Genomic DNA, 25,101 nt, shown 5'->3' with positions numbered 1-25,101 from the left:
TGTGTAAAACCAATAGTATACCCCAGTCAAGTCCTGGATCTTCACTGCCAGTGTGTGTGTACCCCTGATAAATATCCCCAATGTGATACTTTAATTAAACTACTTGGCATCATTCTAGGTATTGAATCATTGAAGCTTATGTGACCACCTGCTCCAGATGTTATTGGATATCAAAATATAGCAGTTACCTCCAGCATTGTCTTGTACACATAGTTACATATAGTTTGTGTGGATGCAGCCCTAAATAGCACATTGGTGGCCATTAATTCCAGAAGCATGAACCTTTACCTGAATCTGTGTGTGTGCCTGGCATTACTTTCATAGGATGTCATTCAGTGATTTCCTCAGGCATTACTCCCGCCTTGAGATCTGCAATTTGACTCCAGACACACTGACCAGTGAGAAATACAAGAAATGGAGCCTGAATGTTATGGATGGGAACTGGCGAAGAGGGTCCACTGCAGGAGGCTGCAGAAATTACCCTGGTAAGTTACTCTTTAGACAGCTTTTGCTTTTAGACAGCAAGCATAAAGAATTACATAGCATCTTTCCACATCTGGATTTCATTAAATTCTTGGTGCTTGGGGGGCAATTGTGGGAGGGCTTCTACTGTCCTGGCCCCACTAATGGACCTCCTGATGGCACCTGGTTTTTTGGCCACTGTGTGACAGAGTGTTGGACTGGATGGGACTTTAACCTGATCCAACATGGCTTCTCTTATGTTCTTATGTGTTTGGGATCATCTGGGTAAGTATCTCTATTTTAGTTCTCTGCAATTAGGAGCTTTTTTTGGCTTTAGTGCACCATAACAATTCGTGCTTTTCAGACATTAGCTTCATAGGAAGGAAGGTGACAAGTTATAGCTCAATCTCATAAGAACATAAGAGAAGCCATTTTGGATCAGGCCAATGGCCCATCCAGTTCAACACTCTGTGTCACACAGTGGCCAAAAAATTATTTATAAAAATATATAAAAATTATATAATTATATATACATACACACACATATACATATATATATATATACATACATATATATATATATATATATATATATATACATACATATATATACACACACACACACACTGTGGCTAATACCCACTGATGGACTTCTGCTCCATATTTTTATCTAACCCCCTCTTGAAGCTGGCTATGCTTGTAGCTGCTACCACCTCCTGTGGCAGTGAATTCCACATCTTAATCATCCTTTGGGTGAAGAAGTACCTTCTTTTATCCGTTCTAACCCGACTGCTCAGCAATCTCATTGAATGCCCACGAGTTCTTGTATTGTGAGAAAGGGAGAAAAGTACTTCTTTCTCTACCTTCTCCATCCCATGCATAATGCCTCTGTCATGTCACCCCACAGTCGACATTTCTCCAAGCTAAAGAGCCCCAAGCGTTTTAACCTTTCTTCATAGGGAAAGCGTTCCAACCCTTTAATCATTCTAGTTGCCCTTTTCTGGACTTTTTCCAATGCTATAATATCCTTTTTGAGGTGCGGTGACCAGAATTGCACACAGTATTCCAAATGAGACCGCACCATCGATTAATACAGGGGCATTATGATACTGGCTGATTTGTTTTCAATCCCCTTCCTAATAATTCCCAGCATGGCGTTGGCCTTTTTTATTGCAATCACACACTGTCTTGACATTTTCAGTGAGTTATCTACCACGACCCCAAGATCTCTCTCTTGGTCAGTCTCTGCCAGTTCACACTCCATCAACTTGTATTTGTAGCTGGGATTCTTGGCCCCAATGTGCATTACTTTGCACTTGGCCTCATAGAACCTCATCTGCCACGTTGATGCCCACTCACCCAGCCTCAACAGATCCCTTTGGAGTTCCTCACAATCCTCTCTGGTTCTCACCACCCTGAACAATTTAGTGTCATCTGCAAACTTGGCCACTTCACTGCTCACTCTCAACTCCAAATCATTTATGAACAAGTTAAAGAGCATGGGACCCAGTACTGAGCCCTGCGGCACTCCACTGCTTACCGTCCTCCACTGCGAAGACTGCCCATTTATACTCTCTCTGCTTCCTATTCATTAGCCAGTTTTTGATCCACAAGAGGACCTGTCCTTTTACTCCATGATTCGTGAGCTTTCTAAGGAGCCTTTGATGAGGAACTTTATCAAAAGCTTTCTGGAAGTCAAGGTAAACAATATCTATCGGGTCTCCTTTGTCCACATGTTTGTTCACCCCCTCAAAAAAATCTAACAGGTTAGTGAGGCAAGATCTTCCCTTACAAAACCCATGCTGAGTCTTCCTCAATAACTCGTGCCTACTCATTCTGTCCTTGATAATGGTTTCTACCAACTTTCCTGGTATTGAAGTCAGACTGACTGGCGTGTAGTTTCCCGGATCTCCTCTGGAACCCTTTTTAAAGATGGGAGTGACATTTGCTACCTTCCAGTCCTCAGGAACGGAGGCAAATTTCAGTGAAAGAATACATATTTTTGTCAGGAGATCTACAAGTTCAACTTTGAGTTCTTTCAGAACTCTTGGATGTATGCCATCTGGACCTGGTGACTTATTAGTTTTTAATTCGTCTATCAGTTGTAGGACCTCCTCTCTTGTCACCTCAATCTGACTCAGGTCTTTCAACACCCCTTCCAATATAAGTGGTTCTGGAGCGGAAAAACACTTCTCATCTTCCACAGTGAAGACGGAGGCAAAAAATGCATTCAGCTTCTCAGCCATTTCCCTATCCTCCTTCAGTAATCCTTTTACCCCTTGGTCATCCAAGGGCCCCACTGCCTCCCTGGCTGGTTTCCTGCTTCTAATATATTTGAAGAAATTTTTATTGTTGGTCTTTATGTTTTTTGCAATATGCTCCTCATAGTCCCTTTTTGCCTGCCTGATCACAGTCTTGCATTTGATTTGTCACAGCCTGTGTTCCCTTTTATTAATCTCATTTGGACTAGCTTTCCACCACTTAAAGGAGTCCTTCTTACCTTTTACAGCTTCCATTACTTTGTTTGTTAACCATGCAGGCCTTTTCTTATACCTGTTTGTGCCTTTCCTCATTTGTGGCATATATTTTATCTGAGCTTCTAGGATTGTAGTTTTAAATAGCCTCCAGGCTTCCCCAAGGGTTTTGACTGTCTTTACCTTTCCTTTCAGTTTCCTCTTCACATGCCTCCTCATCTCAGAGAATTTACCCCTTTTAAAGTTAAACGTGGTTGTGCCGGTCTTTTGGGGCATCTCTCTATTTATACAAATGGTGAAATCAATAACGTTATGGTCACTGCTCCCAAGCGGTGCGATCACTTTTACATCTCTCACCAAGTCTTGGGCATTACTTAGGACCAAATCCAAGATCGCCCCACCCCTGGTAGGTTCAGAGACCATCTGCTCCATAGCACAGTCATTGAGAGCATCTAGAAATTCAATCTTTCTTTCGATCAGAACACATATTGACCCAATCAATCTGCGGGTAGTTAAAATCACCTATGACGACAGTTTTTACGTCTAGCCACTATCTTTAAGGCTTCCATCATATTATAATCGTCCTCTATCTTTTGATTTGGTGGGTGATAACAAACTCCCATAGTTAAATTTCCTTTTGGGCCCTCTATTTCAACCCAAAGCATTTCTAGAAGGGAAACTAATTCTCTGACCTCAGTCTTACAGGACCGTATGCCCTCTCTGACATACAGAGCCACCCCACCTCCAACCCTTCTCTCCTTATCCTTCCGATAGAACTTATATCCAGGAATCACCGTGTCCCACTGATTCTTCTCATTCCACCAAGTTTCTGAAATTCCCACAATGTCTATGCTTTCTCCCAATACTAAACATTCCAACTCGCCAATTTTACTTTGAACGCTTCTAGCATTTGCGTACAAATATCTATAATTTCCCAGGCAAGCTAGACCCGCAACCTTCCTCCTGCCGCCTCGAGACTCTGGCAGGCAGTCCATACTGTTTGTCACCATCTCAGTGGACAACTCTGATCCATTACCCGGTAGAAAAGTAACAGCTAACCTTTCATCTCTTTGAGATGAGTCCTCCTGAACCAGAGACATTTCATCTCCTGTCGGCTTTCCCCCAAGATTTAGTTTAGAAACTGTTCTGCCACCTTTTTGATTTTAAGCGCCAGCAGCCTGGTTCCATCTGGGGACAAGTGGAGACCGTCTCTTTTGTACAGATCCCACTTGTTCCAGAAAGCATCTCAGTGCCTAACAAACTTAAACCCTTCCTCCTTACACCATCGTCTCATCCACACACTGAGACTTCTAATTTGTGCTTGTCTCTCCAGCCCTGTATGTGGAAAAGGTAGCACTTCTGAGAAGGCTACCTTGGAGGTCCTGGCCTTAAGTCTCCCGCTTAGCAGCCTAAATTTTTCCTCCAGGACCTCATGACTGCATTTCCCCACATCATTGGTGTCAACATGCACCACGACCACTGGCTTCTCCCCAGCACTGTCTATCAGCCTATCTACTTCACGTGTAATGTCTTCTACCTTCACACCAGGCAGGCAAGTCACCATACGGTCAGTATGTGGTTTTGCCACCCAGCTGTCTACTTGCCTAAGGATCGAATCACCAACTACCAAGACCGCCCCCCTCTCTCCCTGCCCAGGGATGGTTCCTTGGCGTGAAAGGATTGCTGCTCACCAACTGAAGAAGAGGTCCCTTTTGAGGGCACATTCCCCTTATCCTCAGCCCAGTGCCCTGTTCCCTCTCATCCCTCATGCTCCCTGGCAGCAAAGGGGCTGCCACGCTCAGAGTGGGGCTTATCTAACACGTCCCCGAGAGTCTTCTCTGAGTGCCTAACTGACTGTCTCTGCTTCTCCAGGTCAGTCAGCTCGACCTCAAGGGTACGAACTCGTTCCCTGAGGACCAGGAGCTCCTTGCATCGAGCACACACCCAAGACTTCTGTCCTGTGGGCAGATAGTCATACATGTGACACTCAGTGCAAAACACTGGAAAGCCCCACCCCCCTGCTAGCATTCTACCTTCATGATAGCTTTTTAAAAATATACAGTCCCCTTTTAAACCCTGTTTGTTTATGTGGCTCCCCATCTGGAGAGTCTACTTACCTTATTGGGAACACAAGGAATCTGGATTCCTGGTCCTTACGCAGCCCCCAGGCTAAGAGCCACAGGCCAGGAGCCCTTTAGCTCTCGGGCAAGGCGCAGCTTAACAATGAAAAAAGGGTGGAGAACACAGCTGCTCCTAATCAATCAGCAACAATCACCTTCAATCACCTTCACCTTCGGCCCTTCACACAAACTCAGAAGTTTTCAGCAACTTCCTCAGCTGCTGAGCCACAAACCTCACCCTTGTAGCACTTCTCTGCTCTCTCCCAGAGCTCTCTGAAATGTGCTCAGTCTCTGGCAAGGCACAGCTTAATAATACAAAGAGGGTGGAGAACACAGCCACTCCTAATCAATCAGCAATGATCACCTTCAATCACCTTCACCTTCAGCCCTTCACACAAACTCAGAAGTTTTCAGCAACTTCCTCAGCTGCTGAGCCACAAACCTCACCCTTGTAGCACTTCTCTGCTCTCTCCCAGAGCTCTCTGAAATGTGCTCAGTCTCTGGCAAGGCACAGCTTAATAATACAAAGAGGGTGAAGAACACAGCCACTCCTAATCAATCAGCAATGATCACCTTCAATCACCTTCACCTTCAGCCCTTCACACAAACTCAGAAGTTTTCAGCAACTTCCTCAGCTGCTGAGCCACAAATCTCACCCTTGTAGCACTTCTCTGCTCTATCCCAAAGCTCTCTGAAATGTGCTCAGTCTCTGGCAAGGCGCAGCTTAATAATACAAAGAGGGTGGGGAACACAGCCACTCCTAATCAATCAGCAACAATCACCTTCAATCACCTTCACCTTCAGCCCTTCACACAAATTCAGACGTTTTCAGCAACTTCCCCAGCTGCTGAGCCTCAAACCTCACCCTTGTAGCACTTCTCTGCTCTATCCCAGAGCTCTCTGAAATGTCATCAGGTCTTGGAAGCTAAGCTGGATTGGTTTTGGATGAGAGACCACAGAGGAAGGCTGTGCAGAGGAAGGCAATGCAAACTACTTCTGTTTCCCACTTGTTCTTAAAACCCCATGCTGGGGTCACCATGTCAGTTGCAACTTGACCAGCATATACCTTTGTACATTGACTTCATCTAAAAATAAGAACATAAGAGAAGTCATGTTGGTTCAGGCCAATGGCTCATCCAGTCCAACACTCTGTCACACAGTGGCCAAAAAACCAGGTGCCATCAGGAGGTCCACTAGTGGGGCTAGGACATTAGAAGCCCTCCTGCTGTTGCCCTTCCCCCAAACACCAAGAATATAGAACATTACTGCCCCAGACAGAAAGTTCCATATATACCCTGTAGCTAATAGCCACTGATGGACCTCTGCTCCATCTGATTGACACAGTCACTCTTGAATCTGCAATCAGTATGCCCAATTCTGGACAATATTTTGCTACTGGATTAAATCTTGGGATGCTTTCATTTAGATTTCCCCCTCCTCCTGTTGTATATGACAATGTCTGAGGTAAGGCTATGACTCAGTGGGAATGAATCTGCTTTGCATACAAATGTTTCTACGTTCAGTCCCCAATGCTTCCAGTCAAAAAGAAGAAGATGATGAAGATATTGGATTTATTCCTGCCCTCCACTCCGAAGAATCTCAGAGCAGCTCACAATCTCCTTTACCTTCCTCCCCTACAACAGACACCCTGTGAGGTGGGTGGGGCTGGAGAGGGCTCTCACAGCAGCTACACTTTCAAGGACAACCTCTGCCAGGGCTATGGCTGACCCAAGGCCATGCTAGCAGGTGCAAGTGGAGGAGTGGGGAATCAAACCCGGTTCTCCCAGATAAGAGTCCGCACACTTAACCACTACACCAAACTGGCTCTCCAATTGTAGATGATATGAGAGGACTCTACTTGAGATATTGATGAACTGCTGCCAGTCAAGATGTATAATACTGACCTTAATAGACCAACAATCTGCCTTGATATGGTTTATGTATTTGTGGCCCTGGTTTCATGCTAATTTTCAATGCTGTAAAGCCTTCTTTAGAAATTATGTTTGCTGAGGACACTTGGATGTGGTGGCAGTTGGGGTCCAGACTGTAACTGTCTTCTCGAAGTGGCCTTTGCAAGCCAATGTCCATCTGGTAAAAAGAAAAAGATAAGAAATCTGGGTTGGCAACTGGTAAAGCCAGCACTGACATGAGGAAAAAATAATCACAGATTCCACAAATTCAAAAAAAAGCAATAGATATGCAGAAATTACAATAGAAAAGTTATTTTGTGATGATTTTACCAACAAAAACTTGAGATAATAAGATCTTCAAGCTTGTATTTCTTAAGCAAATCCACCCCATATAACCCAATATTTGGACAATATTTGAAAGGCTTTCATTTAGAGGAGGGCAACGAGCTGTTCCACTTGGCAGCTGAGAATAGAACCTGAAGCAATGCGCTCAAAATACAAGCAAAAAGGTCCTGGCTGGATATTAGTGGAAATTTTTTTAGTCAGAGTAGTTCAGAGGTGAAACCAGCTGCCTAGGAAGGTGGTGAGCTCCCCTTCATTGGCAGTCTTCAAAACGCAGCTGGATGATTATTTGTCGGAGATGCTTTAGGCTGATCCTGCATGGAGCAGGGGGTTGAACTAGATGGTCTGTATGGCCCCTTCCAGCTCTGTGATTCTAAGACAAAAAATTTTCACAGTCCTTATCAAGTATCTATCCTTTTCCTTTTCTAAGAATCAGACTCATACTGATTGCCAGAAGGTTAATACTGATGCTCTACATGGGCATTGGCAGGCTATTTAAGCCTCCATCTAAAACTGGCCAATTCTGGGTCTTCCAGAAACTTGGTTGACAGCTTAACATTTACAACCTAATCTTCACTGCAATGCAGAGGTTCAAAAGCAGTTATAAGTACTAAGAATTCTTGGAAAAATTAATCCTAAAATATATCCTTAATGTGGACATAGAAATCTGAAATGGAAGAACTATGTTTCCATTGTGCTGTTAGCCAGGGTATGTTTGGAAATGGTGTGAAATGAAGATGGTTTCAAAGCATCCCTTTTGTTTGTCAGATACATTTTGGATGAATCCACAGTATTTGATTAAACTTGAGGAAGAAGATGAAGATCCTGATGATCCTGAGAAAGGCTGCACCTTCCTAGTGGGCCTGATTCAGAAACACCGCCGAAAACAAAGGAAGATGGGGGAGGATATGCATACCATTGGCTTTGCCATCTATGAGGCAAGCTCTTTTTTTTTTTTTTACTTCCTGACAAACTGAGGTTTGCCAGATAAAGATGTAGGGCTTTTAAAGGGGGAAATGAGATAAAGTGCATCACATACAATGGGTTACAAAATAATACATTTATAATCCTCCTCATGAACTGGACAATGGTTGGATTATCACAAAAGGTGAATTCACAATCAGGAAGGCAGGTCCCCTTCCCAGTTCAGTGAGGGGATTGCGGGGGGCAATCCAGGGATGAGCAGAGACATCACACAGGGAGACACTTTAGTTTTTTTGAGCAAACTCTATGGTTAAATTGGGCTTAAACCATAGCGTTTGCCTCAAAACCATAGCATCCCCTGCACATTTATTTATTTATATTTATATTTATATTAGGATTTATATTTATATTGTCCCTGACACGATGACAACACTTCCAGGTAACATCATTGTAATGTCCCTGTTTAGGGGAGGGGTTTCCCCACTGGCCAGCTGGTCCATGGTGGGGAGAAGCCAGCAAAATTGGGGGATCCCCCACTGGGAGTTGGCAACCCTAGTTCAAAAATGGACAACCTTAACTGATTTGATTACAGCATCAGTTATAAAGAAATACTCCCTTCTTGCTCTGATATTGTGAGGAGTCACAATGGACCAGTGTTATCTAGTCTGTAATTTCTGTTAGGAACTCCTTGTAGAAATATCAGTGAATGATATCTAGCTTAATAGGAAACAGTGTCAGTCATGGTTATCCCAGTTAAATTTGAGTTGTGGCTGTGGGGAGTTAGGTAGATGTTGGTCAATTTTAAAAGTAAATAACTTGTATCTCATTTTCCTCACCCACAGGTACCACAGAAGGTATGTAATGTGCATTATATGTTGCATCTCTAGCCCAAGATTACCCTGAGACAGGGGTTTCGTTTAAGAAGCATTGTTTTAAAGATGATGTTTAAAATGTTAAGACCTATATGTTATTATATAGGTCTTACATTCCACCATATCAGGTCTTATGTTTCACTATATCAAAATCCAATAGAAGTAATTAATTACATGAGGAATTAAAAATGAGTAATAATCTGTCAGAAATTCAGTTTTAGTGACAAAGGTGTATTATATTTATTTTTAAATGGTTTAAAACTGTCAAATGGTTATCCTAAAACTATAAAATTGTGTGATTCCTAATCCACGGCTTAATCTAATCTATTTTCCATTGACATGAAGTATTTTGTCTGAAGAAAAAATGGTAGGCCCAAGAGGGTGGACATGTAAGCCATATAGCCAGGAGGTTTTTTATTGTTTAGCAGTAGATAAGGCCCAAACCCTTCCCAGGACAGAAGACCTGCTTTGCTTTACCTGGGCTCATATCCCTGTTGTGTAAAATATTTTCAGTTCCTTTCATCCTGCTGAGGCAAATAATCTCAGCCTTTTCACAACTCTGATATTTGTGTACTTTTCTGTTCTCGGTGATTCTGGGAATCATTGTAGATTTCTCTGGCCCTCTTAATAGTTTTGCTCTCTAGCTGTAGTCAGGATTGCCAACAGGTCTGGAGAAAAGTGCCGTATCCCTTTAACAGAGGTTTAATGGGGTGTTAGTCACCAGGTGATATTGCTTACCTCCATGCCATGAAAAATTTTCTCAAGACAGCTGGCAACCCTGGTTGCCATGTTTTTCAGGACTCTGTTTTCATGGCCAGTAGAGTTGATAGTCTTGCCCTTTTCTCACTGGTGGACAACCCTGCTAGCCTCAGTCCTAATCTCCCACCCCAAGAAACTGAAGAGCAGGAAAAAATAGCTTCCATAATAAAAATCTAGGAATTTCCCTGTAGTAAAACACCATAGATATTAGGGATGATTCCTAGAGTGTCACCTGGACATGAGGTCACAGACACTGCACCCAAAATCTCCCAACATTTGCCAAGGCAGTGCTGGCAACTATAAGTGAACTGAAGAATCTTTTTGTATTAATTGAAGGAATGTATTCCATGATGTGGTATATTCCCTTCTCATGTAATAATCCAGTGTCTGTAAATGTTTATTTAGTCATAAAGGTCTGCATATATTATTTTAGTATTATGTCTTCAGTACTGCGATGATACCATTGGTTGTATTGCTTTCTTTTATGAAGTTTTCTGGCCAAACTAATGTTCACCTGAACAAAAGCTACTTTCTAACAAACCGTGCAAAAGAGCGGTCAAATACTTTCATCAATCTTCGAGAGGTGTTAAACCGATTCAAGCTTCCAGCAGGAGAATATATTATTGTACCATCCACTTTTGAACCCAACAAGAATGGAGATTTCTGCCTCAGAGTGTTTTCTGAGAAGAATGCAGAATCACAGTATGTACCAGTTTTTTTTATTGTTTGTTTTTCATTCCTTAGCTATGATGACTCAATGGATCTGGGGAATACAAAGTCAGGGGTTTTTTTGAGCAGGAATGCAGTTCCGGCTTGCTTGGCATTAGGGGATGTGGCTTGATATGCAAATAAGTTCCTGCTGGGCCTTTTCTACAAAAAAGCCCTATGTGAAATAATTGTGATGTCAGGGGTGTGGCTTAATATGCATATGAGTTCCTGCTAGGCTTTTTCTACCAAAAAAGCCCTGTACAAAGTTATTTTACATCACCCATTTGGAGCTCTTGGATCTTGTGAGGAAAACTACTGTTGTTGCCAACTCTGTCTCTATCAGAATAGATTATTAGGATGGGCCCAGGCTCTAAGCAGGGAAGGCATATTCATCTTTGGTTCTATGAGAACAGTTGGACTCCAGGTAGGGTTGCCAGGTCCAACTCGGGGACTTTGGGAATGGAGCTGGGAGCAAGATTGTGACAGGTAGGACTGAACTCTGAGGGGAGTTCTGGTCATCACATTTAAAGGAACTCTTCTCCTTTAAAATGCCTTCCTTTCATTGGAAATAATGGAGGATGGGGGCATCTTCTTTTGGGGCTCATAGAATTGGACCTCCTGCTCCAATCTTTTTGAAACTTGGAGGTTTTATCTAGGAGAGGCACCAGATGCTAGGCTGAAAACATGGTGCCGCTACCACAAAAAACCCGACACCCCTGAGCCCCAGATACCCGCAGATTGATTATCCATTATACCCTATGGGAATTGGTATAATGCCCAGCAAACATTCAAACCCTCCCCCCCACACACGCACACTTTCTGATAACCCTGAAGCAGGGGGAGGGCCTTCAAACCAGGTGATCCCCTGCCCCCAACTGGAGATTGGTAACCCTAGCTTCAGGGCCTATTGAGTCAATGATTTTTTTAAACTATCCAAAAACCAGGAACTAAAGTAGAACTGTTATTTGAGCTCTGTGATTTTCAAGCTTTCTTTGCAACTATAGGAACATCAAGTGATGTGGCATGGATGAAACTCCCAAGCTAGCCTTCTTCTTATCAGGCTATATGTCTGAATTCTGTGTCCCTGGGTTCTTCATAACCAGCATCTATAATTGATAGTAGAGTTGCCAACCTTCAGGTGGAGCCTGAAGATCGCCCTTAATTATAACTGATCTCCAGACTAAAGAGAGCAGTTGCCCTGGAGAAAATGGCTGCTTTGAAGGGTGGATTCTATGCCAGGTATCCCCACCATGGTGCCTGTGAACACCGTGGCACCCACCAACACCTTTCTTGGTGCCAGCCAAGTGTTTATTCTCTCTCCCCTCTCCACTAGTGTGTGTGTATTTATCTCTCTTCTCTTCTGCCCTTGAGGTTCCTCTGTATGTATGGCTCCACCTCCTGAGGTAGCCATTCTCAGTGCTACCCTTCAGCAGCCGCTTTGTGGTTGCGCCTATCACCCTGTTTCAGAATTCCAAAGGTACCTACAGGCTGAAAAAGGTTGCATGTTCTATGGTGTTATACCCTGTGCCTCCCCAAAATCACAACCCTAATTCATGGACACAATATAGCATGCTACTCAGAGCTAATTTTCAAGGTCATATAAAAGAATTGTATCATTATTTTTCATCTAAATGGTGTAGAATTACTTTTTGGGTGTTTATATCTTTGGGCAGGGGGAAGTGTCAGGTCTCTATCTGTCCAGACAAGCCCTAAGAGAAGCAGTTTTAATGTACTCAAAACAGCTGTGCAACACATGCCTATTGGTCCTGCTCCAGACCTCACCAAGAGCTTGACATTCTCAAAGCCTCATCCCCACCTATCACATCCATTACTTCCTCCTGCTGGTCACTGACAGAGCTGGCATTTGTTATCTTCTGTGAATTGGTTGTGCTTTTGTGCACTTGTATATGTAGTGCTTTCCCCCCTTGCAGCAGTCTAATTGAAAGATGATTCGTACTGCGAGTCAGACAAGAATTGAGGAAATCTGGGTTCAGATTCCCACTTAGGTGTGAAGGTCAGTGAATGACCTTGGACCAATCACTCTCTCAGCCTAACCTAACATGGCGAAGAGAACCACAGAAGCCATTCTGAACTTCTTGGAGTTATGTTGAGGTTATATAATAGATAAGTCTGATGGAAAACCTGTTTCTACCACTGGTTTCCTCTTTCTGTTTCTATAGGTGGGATTCGAATATTGTTTCATTTTAAAAATCTCTCTCTGAAAGGATAAATAAAATATTACTTGCTTCCTTAGGCTATGAGCCAATTTCTGTATGTTGTACAATACTGATGCCCTCCAAATGGAAACACACTTCCGTCAGACACTCAGTAATCACCATACTTCATGATCACATCTGTGTAGCAGGATAGGAGATTTTACGACTTGATTGTTTCCTCTGGTATTTTCTTAAATAATGCCAAGATAATCATTAGAAGGTTTAACATGGAGATAAATATCTGTAACTAGCTTTCTTTGATTCCTATCTGTTTTTAGAGTTGTTGATGATGAAATTGAAGCCAATATTGAAGAGGTATGTTGCTTGATCTGATGAAATCTGTTTTATGTTGAAGTCAGGCTGCTGCAAACATCTTCCTCTGGAATATGCTTTTGTTTTCCATGCTTGCTACTACAAAACATGTCTTTGTACATTTACTTGTCTTTGTATATACATACATACAAAACTATTGCTTCTGTTGGAGTGCCTAAACTTCAGTGGAGTTGTGAGTTCAACTCGTAACGGGCTTGTCAGGCAGAAACCCTTTTTTCTCATTATTACAAATATCCCGCATTCTAAATTAATTTAGCAGCATCACTAGTAAGAAAGATCTGTGGTATTCCAGTATGGTACTATGCCTGTCAAAAGCCAATGAATCGTGAACGTGATAAATCATGTGATGCTACAACCTTGCTCAAGTTTAGCAGATTAAGATCATCATTAGTGTTTGGATAGGAGATCTTGTAGGAACCTTATTCATGCCACTTTGGATTCTGTGACTGAAAAAGGTAAGATAATGCCTAGGATTCTGAGAGGTGTTACATACTGAGTAGGAGCATGTTCAGGGAATTAGACCACTAGACATTCTTGCCCCATAAGGTTATACATGTCTATATGTTTAATCAGAATTAGAGCTGTGTCCCTTGTTCTTTATTTACAAACACTGAGGTTTGAAATGTTATGCAAAGCTTGAGTTTTTAAAATCAAATGAAATGTTGAAAAGCTTCCTGCTGTGTATGCATCTCTCTCCCTGGATTGTACCAAAACATTTCCATCATTCACAGCAAATGGCAAAATATAAATTCCCTGCTTCTCTGTATCTTTTTTTTGGCTGAGCAACCCTTTTTCTGTCTTGTTTCTTTGTCTGTTCCACCTAGTTGTTTAAATGTATGCTGAACAAGCCTAGGGAATTGAGGGACTGACTTTTTGTCTTTGTCTCATAATGGCACATGAGAGGATGATGGTAATTCAAAACTAGCAAATTGGTTTATTTCACTTTTAGAGAAATGGTCGGGTAGGTATCAGGTTTAGGACTTAGAAGGTGAACAGGCAACAAGAATGAGGTAACTTTATATAAATATAAACAACAGATAGTTTGTGATAATCAAGTAGTTGCTTGGTTATATGGATAGGTCTTTAAAACAGTGGAGAGGGATCTCTTGGCAGTTTCTGCTTAAACAAGCATAAGATTCTTCAGCTCAAAAATACTTCAAATTGGTGAAGGCAGGAACATTCACACAAGGTCTGGTTTTCCTTCTTAACCATGTGATAGGTATCACCCTCCTTTACTAGAAGCTGTTCCCTTCAGGGAAGGGCTACTCATTACACTTCCCTAATTCAGGATCCTCCTTGATCCTGTGACTCTGCTTAACTCTCCTTTGCTGCTTTCACTCTATTTGGATCCCATCACTCAAACTTCTCAGACCAGGTTAAAGCATTAACCATTTACAGTCCATTACAGATATATTTATTGTGGTCCTAGAAACAAAACCTGTTCACATGTTGATTAAATCTTCCTTAGATGTTTCTGCCATTCACTCCTTTTTGTAGAAAGAAGTCATCGAAGATGAAATTGAACCAAGTTTTAAGAAACTGTTTGGACAGTTAGCTGGAGAGGTGAGTGGTTTGGGTATCCTTATCAAAATCTCTTTTTAAAAATGCACCATCTCTGGTCAAGGGTCAGGTCCCCAGAACATCAGTGCAAATCTCTGCATGGAAAAATGTGTTATTTTTTGTAACAGAGGGGATGATATTTAAAGCTAATAGTTTTCCTAGTGCTGTTTTTGCCTTTCATTTCCACAGGATGGTGAGATCTCGGCCTTTGAACTATGTAATATCCTGAGAAAAATTATGGCAAAACGTAAGTCTTTCCCTTTTCTTGAAGTCAGTGTTGTCTCACAAACCATGTGCCAGATCAGATTGACTGACTGACTCTCTGGTAACCAAACACTTTTAATATGACAGGTTGTAAATATTCAGATGCAATTAAGTGGAGGTCACTGCCATCTCTTGTCTCACACAGAAAGCCTCTGAAGTGTTTCTAACACAAGTTTCACACCTGAACTAATTTTTTTTCTGTATCTACACATATTGCTATAGAATATCATCAACAGTGAAAAGATAAAAAACCTAATCAGTAAAACAGATTAAAATAGACAGTTTTTAACTTGCACTGCTGCATCTTCACAAATCACTCTCTTACCCCCTTCCCTTATTAATAGCACCAATCCAGATTAGTACTCCATAGAGCATTTTAGCATACAGTTTGTGATTAAAAATTTGTAGGGCTGCTGGGACATATTGGTTGCCCTTGCAGTAATAAAACCAAATAATCATTAATATGTTATTATTCATAGATTTCATCACTCCCTTTTTATGAACAGCCCATCTAGAGTTACAGTGGTAGAACACCTAAGTAACTAAAGGTTTTAACTTGCTCAATGTGATACCCCCTTATAGTCCACTTAGACGGTTTCCACAATTTCCCAAATACAATGATTTTGGACTTCTGGAAATTTAGGGCCAATGAGTTTAACTCACAATAGTCCATAAAACGATAAAGTAACCTTTTCAGACCTATATGCGAGAGGGAAAGTAGTATTGCATCATCAGCATAAAGCAAAAGAGGGATATGTAGCACCCCAAGTTTGGGACTATGTCCATCAGTGGTGTTCAAAAAGGGAGCCAGGTCATTAATAAAAAGGTTGAATAATAAAGGCACTAAAATACACCCTTGTTTAACTCCACAACTAATTGGAATCTTCTGCCTTAAGTCATCCTCCTTCAAGCATCAAATTTGGCTGGTTGCATTAGTGTGCAAATTTTTTATTAGAAGGAGGAGTCTCATATCAATTCCTTGATCCTTAAGTTTCTTCCAGAGCAGGTCTTTTGGGATGGAGTCAAAGGTACTCTTGAGATCCAAGAAAGCTGCAAACAACTTAGGGCCTTCCTCATTCCTATATTTATCCACTAAGTGGCTTAACACTACACAGTGATCAAAGGTTAATTTTCCTCTACTGAAACCAATTTACTCTATACCCATGATTTGCTGTTCAGACATCTATAAATTGAGTTTATTAGCCAGATATCTTGCATATAGTTTCCCAACAGTGGAAAACAAGCTGATAGGCCTATAGTTACATGGGAGATGGCAATCACCTTTTTAAAATGCAGGGACCACTACCACATTAGTCCAGGCATCGGGTATTACACCTGTTATATTTATGGTTGTAAATAAGGCAGCAAGGAAAGGGGCCCACCACTCAGGGAGCATTTTGATCAACTTGGGAGGAATAACATCAGGCCCAGGGTGCTATTAATAATGAAATAGAAAAAATTCAGTCTATCTTCCTTCGGAAAATCTTAGGCCTTCTGATGTGTATTTCCTATGCTGCAATGTAAGAGTGTTAGAAACTAGAGCGTGGTTAATAACATTTAAATTCTGGTTAAAATTGCATTTTAAAACCACTACTTATTCCAACTGTCTTGTTTCTAACAGTTTCATTAGTCCTCTTGGTTAACATTATAGAGAAGATAGCTATTATAGGGATAAGCTTTGATGAGCTGCTTTCCCTATCAGAAAAAGCTGCTTTTGTTTTACTTAAACAGACTCCTGGATATTGAGTTGCAAGAACTGTGTAGCTGTGCCTCTGGTAGATGTTCACCTCTGAAATTAGGGATTCTTCCCATAAGGGTGATAGCAATGTACTTTTTCTCCCTTAGTGATCCATGTATCCGTAGAGCTTATATGTTAGCACGTTTCAATGTGCTGCCCTTTGCAGTACTTCATGGGAGGTTTCTGACGATCCCTTATATGCAGAGGCTATGTGACTAGGCTTCCCAACCCTCCCGCTCTGGCGGGGGACCCCAGAATTTCCACCCTCTTCCCCCGCTCCCCCAAAAAACGGAAGCGGGGGGAGGGGGAAACGGCGCCGGGGTGCCCCCCTTTCCCCTCTCCTAAGACTTCACAGGGGCAGTTGACCCTTACAGGGGCAGCAGCAGCCCGTGCCTGAATGGATGGGGCTATGGCAAAAGGGGGGCGGGGAGAAACCGCGCAGGAAAAGGCGCGAGGCGCTCCCCGGCCCCACCTACTAAATCGCCGCTCTCTTCCGCCTCCCTCCGCCGGCTGGAGCGCGAGGAAGGGAAGGGGGGGGAGAGAGAGGAGAGCGTTCCCAACCTTGCCTGATGGTCATTTTGACAGTAAGAGAGATCCTGCTCCACGAGGATTGTTTGCTGTCCCTGCCGCCGCCGCAAGGCTCTTCTCCCTTCGAACTTTTGCGGCCGGCGGGAAGCCGGTAAAGGGGCGCGCGAGGTTCTTTCGCCTGCGTCTCCCCGCGGCAACGAAGCTAGACGGCCAGCGGGAGCAGCGAGGGTGAGGGGAGCCCCCTTTCTCGTGGTGGTGGCGGCGGCCGGGGGGGGGAAGTGTCCCTTTAAATTCTGCTTATTACACCCTTGCTCCTGGCTCCGCCCCCAATGTCTCCTGGCTCCACCCCCAAAGTCTCCTGGCTCCACCCCCAAAGCCCCCAGATATTTCTTTAATTGGACTTGGCAACCCTATATGTGACTGTGGAAGAAAGGAAGTAGAAAGCATTGAGCATGTTCTTCTGTATTGTGATTATTGCTTTGACATTCGTGTTAAGTATTTAGATTGGTTGTTAGTGGATTTAATAGGCCAAACTGACTATAAATCCCTTTTTCTTCTTTCCTTAAAAAACTCTGTAACTAGCAAAATGGTGGCAATTTTTTGTATCTGGCTTCAAAAAGGCGTGATTTGCTTTAATTGTATTAAGTACTCCTTATGGGAGCACTCACTGGAGAAGATCCTGATGCTGGGAAAGAAAGAAGGCAAAAAAAAAAGGGGATGGCAAAAGATGGCTGGACAGTGTTACTGATATAACTAACACAAATTTGAACAGACTTCAGAGGATGGTGGAAGACCGGAGGGCCTGGTGTGACTTTGTCCATGGGGTCACAAAGAGTCAGACTTGACTATATGGCTGAACAACAACAAAAAAATCTCCTATATACGTCTTAGTGTATAATGCCATTAAAGGTTGTTGTTGTTGTTACCCCCTTCCCCTACTGTTTCTTCTCCCGCTGCAGGAACAAAGTAAGGGAAGGGAGGCCAACTAAGCTTTGAACAAGTAATAAAACCTGTTTTCCATTGCAGGCCAAGATATTAAATCAGATGGCTTCAGCACTGAAACATGTAAAATCATGGTTGATCTGCTAGATGTATCCTTCAGTGCATTTTGTTTGACTGCCTTCTTGCACATCTATAAAATATATCATATTTAGGAGAGCATGGGAATTGGTGAGAGCCAGTGTGGTATAGTCGTTATTATAGGATCTGGGAGATGTAGATTCAGATCTCTACTTGGCCATATAAACTTGCTGTGTGACCTTGGATATGCTTATCTCACTGGGTTGTTGTGATGATAAAATGAAGGGCAGGAGAACAATGTAAGTTGCTTGGGGTTCCCATTGGGTAGAAAGGTGGGATGGAAGTGAAGCAAATAAATAAAATAGGAGCAAAGGGGACTAGAGGGAAAGGACTTTTCTTTTAATGCCTTTTAAATTGTGATATCTTTTATGAATATTTCCTAAGTTGAAATTCACCTTTCCTCTGAAGTCTTTGGGCCTCAAGTACATATTTGCACTTGCATGTATTTGTCACAGCTGATTTCTTCACTTTATTTGGATGGGTACTGAAATCCAAAGAATATCTGTTGTAAAGTCCATGGAGTTTCTATGCAAAAGAAAGAGGTCAAATGCAATTGTAATGTAAAGCTTGGCTGCAGTCAATTGATTGTGCAACACACTCAGTGTGGAACCTGCACCCATGTCAATATATGTAATGGCTTTCAGTATAAGATAGTGCTGATGTGTCTATAGTGTCCAGAAATGTACCTGTGTATTGTTCTGGTTGATGGAGGTGTGAAAGGGGTTGAAGCCATGGTGGAATCTCTTGAGAGTTTCCTTTCCATGAATCCAGATGATGAAAATATTGGTCATAAATCTCAAGCAAATGTTAGTGAGTAGGAGATGGGGAAGCATTGCCGTAAGTCAGCCATGGATTTGTTTGCATACTATGGTGCCATGCAGGTACTCATGGCTATTAACATAATGGTACAAGCTGTTTCCAAATCTGAAATAGCTGTGGGTAAAGACAACACTTGGTAGACATATATGTTGTGATATTATCACAGGCAATATTCTTGATGGTCTGTAGCAGGCCTGAAGCCATGGAGGGGCCCAGCCTCTCCATCAAACCCCTTATGTTGACCTGTATGGCCCCTCCTGGCAGCCCCACTCTGTGGCTCTTGCAGCCCCCACTCTCTCCACCGTCACTTCTCTGGTGGCCCCCACCCCCCCTCCACAATGCCTCCCTCTCCCTTCCTCCCTCCCAACTGATGAAGCGCCGGCTCCTGGGGCTCTTTCAAGGCCCCCCCCCCTCACTGCGGTAAAAGCCGTGGGGAGGCTGGCGCTCCTCTGCTGGCCTTCAAGTGCTCTCCAGACCTTTAATGCTGGGGCGGCGGTGAAAGGAAGGACCAGCAAGCCCTGGAAAAACACCTGCCGCCTCCGTTGCTTCCTCCCCACTTCCCTCCCATGCGATCCAGGGAGGGAAGTGGGGAGGAAGCCGCGGAGGTGATGGACGCTTTTCCAGGGCTTGCTGGTTCTTCCTTTCACTGCCCCCCCAGCACTAAAGATCTGGAGAGCACTGGAAGGCCGGCAGAGGAGCACTGACCTCCCCACGACTTTTTCCGTCGATCAGCTGATCAGTGGGGGGGGGCTTGAAAGAGTCCCAGGAGCCAGTGCTTCACTGGGTGGGAGGGGGGAAGGGAGGGGAGGTGCCGTGGAGGGGGACGGGGGCCACCAGAGTGGCGGGGAGATCAGGGGCCACTAGAGCAGCGGCAGCAAAGAGAGTGGGGGCCTGTCAAAGTGGAGGGCCCCTGTATCCAAAATTTTATTCTGTGCTCCTCCCCTTTAAAATTTTCTGGCTATGGGCCTGGTCTGTAGTCCATCTTTTTGAAGGATGTTGAGTTTCTCAGCATTCAGCAAGGCCAAGCTGGTTGTCTCTGGGACACTGTCAGTTTCTTCTGGAAGTCAGTGGTATCTCACACATAACTGAGGGTGTTAGTGCTATTGAGCTTGAGCCCATATAATGGTACTCCTATGACCATTGTGCCAATGCCTGAAATATGCAGTGTCCCAGATTTGTTTTTTAGGTTAGAAGGTTCCAAACCCTATATGAACCCCTATCCTCCAATGATTATAATGTCTTACTGAACTTTAACTTAGATTTTACATACATTAGCATGCATACCATGCTGAAGTAATCAGGAAATCTCATTGCCTCGCAAATTCCATCACATGCACAAAAGCCTCAAAAATAATTCTGACCTCATAATCAAAGAGGCTGACAAAGGAGGGGCAATTATTGTAGAGTTTATTTTTGTTGCAACAGACTGGTGTGGCTATTAGGGGTGTGCACAAAAAAAAAAGTTATACCAAACCCAAAAAATATCAGTATATACCAATATTCATGGATCCCAGTATTGATACAATATTAAGATTTGGGAAATAATTAGTTGTGCCAAATATATTTGAGTCCATAGCTTCCTTTTCCACAGGGGCAGTACGTGTCAGGGAGCAAAGGGAAGGTAGTAATCCCTTTAAAACCCTCTATACCCTGATGTCTGTCACTGCTGCTTTGTGAGTCAGAGAGTGAAGGGGAAGTATTTAAAGTTCTCTCCCCAAGTTGCAGTGCAGCAGCAGCACACATCACAAACAGAAGGGAAGGTAATTTAAAAGCTTCCTCCCAGAGAAGCTGACCAGTCTGGTGGACTCACTATGCCGATCAGCTTCCCTGGGAGGAAGCCATTTAACAACCTGGCTTTACTCTTCCCTGCTTCAGAGTGGGGGGAAGCAAAACAGAGAAGTTTAAAGGCTTCTTCCCAGGGAAGCTGATCAGTGGACTGGTGACATACCAGGCTGATTGGCTTACCCTAGAAGGAAACCATTTAACTCCTCCGTTTTGCTTCCTCCCACATTTCAGAGTGGAGGGAAGCAAAGCAAAGGGGTTTAAAGGCTTCATCTAAGGGAGGCCAGTCAGCTGACAAGGCAGGTACACCAGGCTAATTGGTTTCCCTGGTAGGAAGTCATTTCACTGCTCCTTTCACTTCCCTCTCTCTGCTGTGTGGGAGACAAGAAATCCTTAAATGGCTGATCAGTAGCTACCCCCAAAATACCGTTATGTTTCAGGTTTTTATTTGGCTCAGTTTCTGCTGAATGCACATTCCTATCAGGTACCCCCTGCAATTATTTCTAAAAGAAGCAAGCAAACAATATGCACTATCCTACCCTATAGAAGTAAATAGGAAGTAGTCTTTAGATTCACAGGCCCCAAACAGGGCAGATTCTCAGCATATATGATACACTAGTGCAGGGGTGGCCAACGGTAGCTCTCCAGATGTTTTTTGCCTACAACTCCCATCAGCCCCAGCCATTGGCTATGCTGGCTGGGGCTGATGGGAGTTGTAGGCAAAAAAACATCTGGAGAGCTACCGTTGGCCACCCCTGCACTAGTGGTATTGATGAAGAAAACTCTTTGAAGGGTTTTGTGCAGTCTATAAAACTAATCTAGCATTGACTGTTAATTTTGAAGGAAGAGTTTCCCAATAATATGGAGCAAAGAATCTGATTAGGACATGTTTCCAAATCTCAGTATCTTTTCAAAGATCTGCTATAAACCTTACTCTGGATAAAAGAGATAACTTTTGTTACTTGAAACAAACATTTCCTTAATGCACAGACTGATGGGAGTGGTAAACTGGGACTGAAGGAATTCCATGTACTTTGGACAAAGATTCAGCAATACCAGGTAAAAGGAAATATTTTAATGAAATCAAGCAGGACACTGGAAGTGCCTAAAATGTATTGTGACACAAGTGTAGGCTGCAGCCTACATCATTAGATGCATAAAGTGGTCAGGATGGTTGGTAGACTCACATACAACTATTTCCTTCCAACTGTGTGTATATATGGTGAGACTGAGAGACATTTTGATAGCAAAGATTCAGTCCACTGAAATAAAAGAACATGATGAAAAGCTTAACGCTCCACATGCCTAACTTTGGCTGGATCCAGACCAGACTTTAAATGAAAGAGTAAATGGTTTGCAAATGTGGTTTTTATACAATGCTGACTGTGCTGAGAACAAACAACAGGTGCAGCATCACGTAAACCATTTTGGAGGTACAGAATTTAGCTTCCTGAGGACTGAAAGTGCATTTCTAGTTATCACTAGTTATCATTTCAGCAATCAACTGAAATGCATACTGACATTTCTGAAGCCAGATGTGTGGCACACTAAGCCTTGCAGTGGTAGATGGGGTTTCAGTGCCTGAACCACTTCCTGCCTCCACACAACTAAGAGAAGCAGAATTATGTAAATGAACTGAATATGCCTAATTTGGCCAATCAGTCCAAATTTCAGAAATCAGCTTAGTTTTATGGGGAATTTCACTTATATTGGCATAGGTTACACACACCTTATCCATGGAAATTCCACAGAAATATATAGTCTGTTGCCCTCTTTATTGGACAGAATGCCATACACGTATTTTGAATACAGCCATGAACACAAGGATAAGCTATTACCATTTTCGGGTAATGGAACCCACCCTGATCTTGCTTGTGGGAAGGCAGGACACAAATCAAATTAAATAAATAAATAGGGATGGGCACAAACCAGAAAAATTATGGTTTGTTGGAGGTTCATGGTTTGTGAAAACCCTGAACCTCCAACAAACCTCCATTGGATGAACTGGTTTGTGGTTTGTCCAGTTCAGGAGTTCGACCGTGTCCTGAGTGAGTTCTGAAGGCATTTAAATGAGCTCCAAGAGTTGAGTTCTCAAGACCTTTAGAGGCCTTCAGAGGTCATCTGGAGGCTCAGTCGAGTTGGGCAGACTGAGCTCCCAGAACACGCTCTGAAGGTTTTTATAGGCATTATATGGGCAGGCTCCACCTTCGAAGGCCTATAAACATCTTCAGAGCTCACTCAGAAAGCTCAGTTGAGTTAGGCCAGTAGACTTTACTGAGCTCCAAGAGTGTGCTCAGTCAAGCTGGCCCAACCTGAAGGTGAGCTGGTGGGCTCCAACAGCATTTCGATGCTCACTTCTGGTTGGAAGCCCACATGAACCCTCCCTGAACCTCCATGGAGGTTCATGAGGTTCAGTGAGGGTTCTTGGTTTGTGCCCATTCCTATGGGTAATACATGGCCTCAGAATGGGTTGCTTAAAGTCAAGGAGGTGTACACATTCAAGCTTCCCTTCTGCTTTCCTGCACCACTGGCCTTCCAAAATAAGGTTTTCTTTGGAAACAAAAGACACAGAAAATATGTAAAAGAATTGCAGATTTATATGCCACCCTTCTCCCTGAATCAGAGACTCAGAGTGGCTTACAATCGCCTATATCTCCTCCTCCCACAACAGACACCCTGTGAGGTGGGTGGGGCTGAGAGGGCTCTCACAGCAGCTGCCATTTCAAGGACAACCCCTGCCAGAGCTATGGCTAACCCAAGGCCATTCCAGCAGGTACAAGTGGAAGAGTGAGGAATCAAACCTGGTTTTCCCAGATAAGAATCCACGCACTTAACCACTACACCAAACAGCAGTTGTATCTCTGCACTGAGCAACTACTGTTAACAGTGGCATAACAGTAATACTTGCAGACAGGCTTTGTATATACATACAAAGAGTGTACCTTTCAAACAACAAAAAATAAGTCTTTTAAGTTCAACCAAGGAAAGCTGCAAGAATAGGGCAATTAAAGTAAGGGGAGCAGTCAGTATTTCATAGCTTGTTCTTTCCCTTTGTAAAGCAGAGAGACTGCTTTATAGAACTACTTATCCACCCTGAATCACTGTCAAGTTTATAACTCTGGATTTTGTTTTTGGCAGAAAATTTACCGGGAAATAGATGTAGATCGTTCTGGAACCATGAACTCCTATGAGATGCGGAGAGCCTTAGAGCAAGCAGGTACTTCTGAGCCTTTCTCTATAAGTGCTTCACTTAATTCATGCTAGAAACAAAGCAACAGTGTGGAATTTCTTTGCACTGAAGTTCTGCAATTGGAAGAACCAGTCACCTGGGATTTTCCCAAACCTGCTGAAATTATTTGTTGTGCGTATTTCAGTAGCCTTAAGGTTGCCTCAGTTTATTCCCATTGCTGCATTTTACAGAATCAGATAAAAAGGCAGTTTCCTGACACAAGGAGATTTAAAACTAAGCATACAATCTGACCCATTTAGTGCACGCAACTCACAGGAAAGATTTATATAGGGATCCATAGGGCCCTCTAATTGTACCTCAACTAAATGTTCTGGGAACACATTGTTTTTTGGGTAGACTAAATGTTCTCCAAGTTCCTGTACTTGTTCACCTTGCTGCCATCTGTTTGTATGTGTGTGTGTGTCTGCACCTGGAAGTCATGTCAACCCTACTGGAGGCCTGGAGGATAGTAAGAGAGATGGCTGAATAAAGCCTGCCCCTGTCCTCCCAAGTAGGTATTTCAAGGAGGTCTTCCATCTAAGTACTAACCAGAGTTGACTTTGTTTAGCTTCTGAGATCAGGCTAGCCTGGGCTACCCAGGTCAGGGCCTTCCATCTGTTTGTTGCTTGGCTAGTTGTGCCCTCCCCCCTCACTTTGGTTACCTCCCTAGCAACAATGACTTCACCTCTTAGCCAGTCATATATTGCTAGATGAAGATTTCTCTGAGAGCAAATGAAGCCAGTTCAGAGGAAAGGTAATGCTTCCCAGATTGCATGGTCCTCATTCTGAATGCGTGAACACTTTATTCCTGTTTGACACTCTTTCCCCCCCAACTGTCTGAAAGTTGTCAAGAAGGGCTGCTGTGGAAGGAAGCAAAATTTTGGAGAAGACCACTCCTCCCCCACCCCCAGCCACTTTCTGTTAATCTCTATATGCATCATTGTAAACTAGACATGCACTTCTCCCAGACTTATGACATGC

At 43.1% G+C, this 25,101-nt stretch overlaps 1 protein-coding gene across 1 annotated transcript in view; it reads left to right on the top strand.

Moving 5' to 3' along the window:
• The window catches only part of CAPN2 (calpain 2), an 82,040-nt gene that overhangs the window by 48,769 nt on the left and 8,170 nt on the right, over nt 1-25,101 (top strand). Inside the window, exons 9-18 of the mRNA XM_060246054.1 lie at nt 325-485; nt 8,077-8,246; nt 9,075-9,086; nt 10,354-10,565; nt 13,066-13,102; nt 14,618-14,683; nt 14,870-14,927; nt 18,237-18,301; nt 21,882-21,950; nt 24,030-24,108. Coding sequence (XP_060102037.1) covers nt 325-485; nt 8,077-8,246; nt 9,075-9,086; nt 10,354-10,565; nt 13,066-13,102; nt 14,618-14,683; nt 14,870-14,927; nt 18,237-18,301; nt 21,882-21,950; nt 24,030-24,108 — 929 coding nt within the window. The remainder of the gene's footprint in view (nt 1-324; nt 486-8,076; nt 8,247-9,074; nt 9,087-10,353; nt 10,566-13,065; nt 13,103-14,617; nt 14,684-14,869; nt 14,928-18,236; nt 18,302-21,881; nt 21,951-24,029; nt 24,109-25,101) is intronic.

The sequence above is a fragment of the Heteronotia binoei genome, chromosome 1, assembly GCF_032191835.1.
Source record: "Heteronotia binoei isolate CCM8104 ecotype False Entrance Well chromosome 1, APGP_CSIRO_Hbin_v1, whole genome shotgun sequence".
NCBI lineage: Eukaryota > Metazoa > Chordata > Lepidosauria > Squamata > Gekkonidae > Heteronotia > Heteronotia binoei.
The sequence above is the reverse complement of the archived record's forward strand: the minus strand, read 5'-3'. Positions and strand labels throughout refer to the sequence as shown.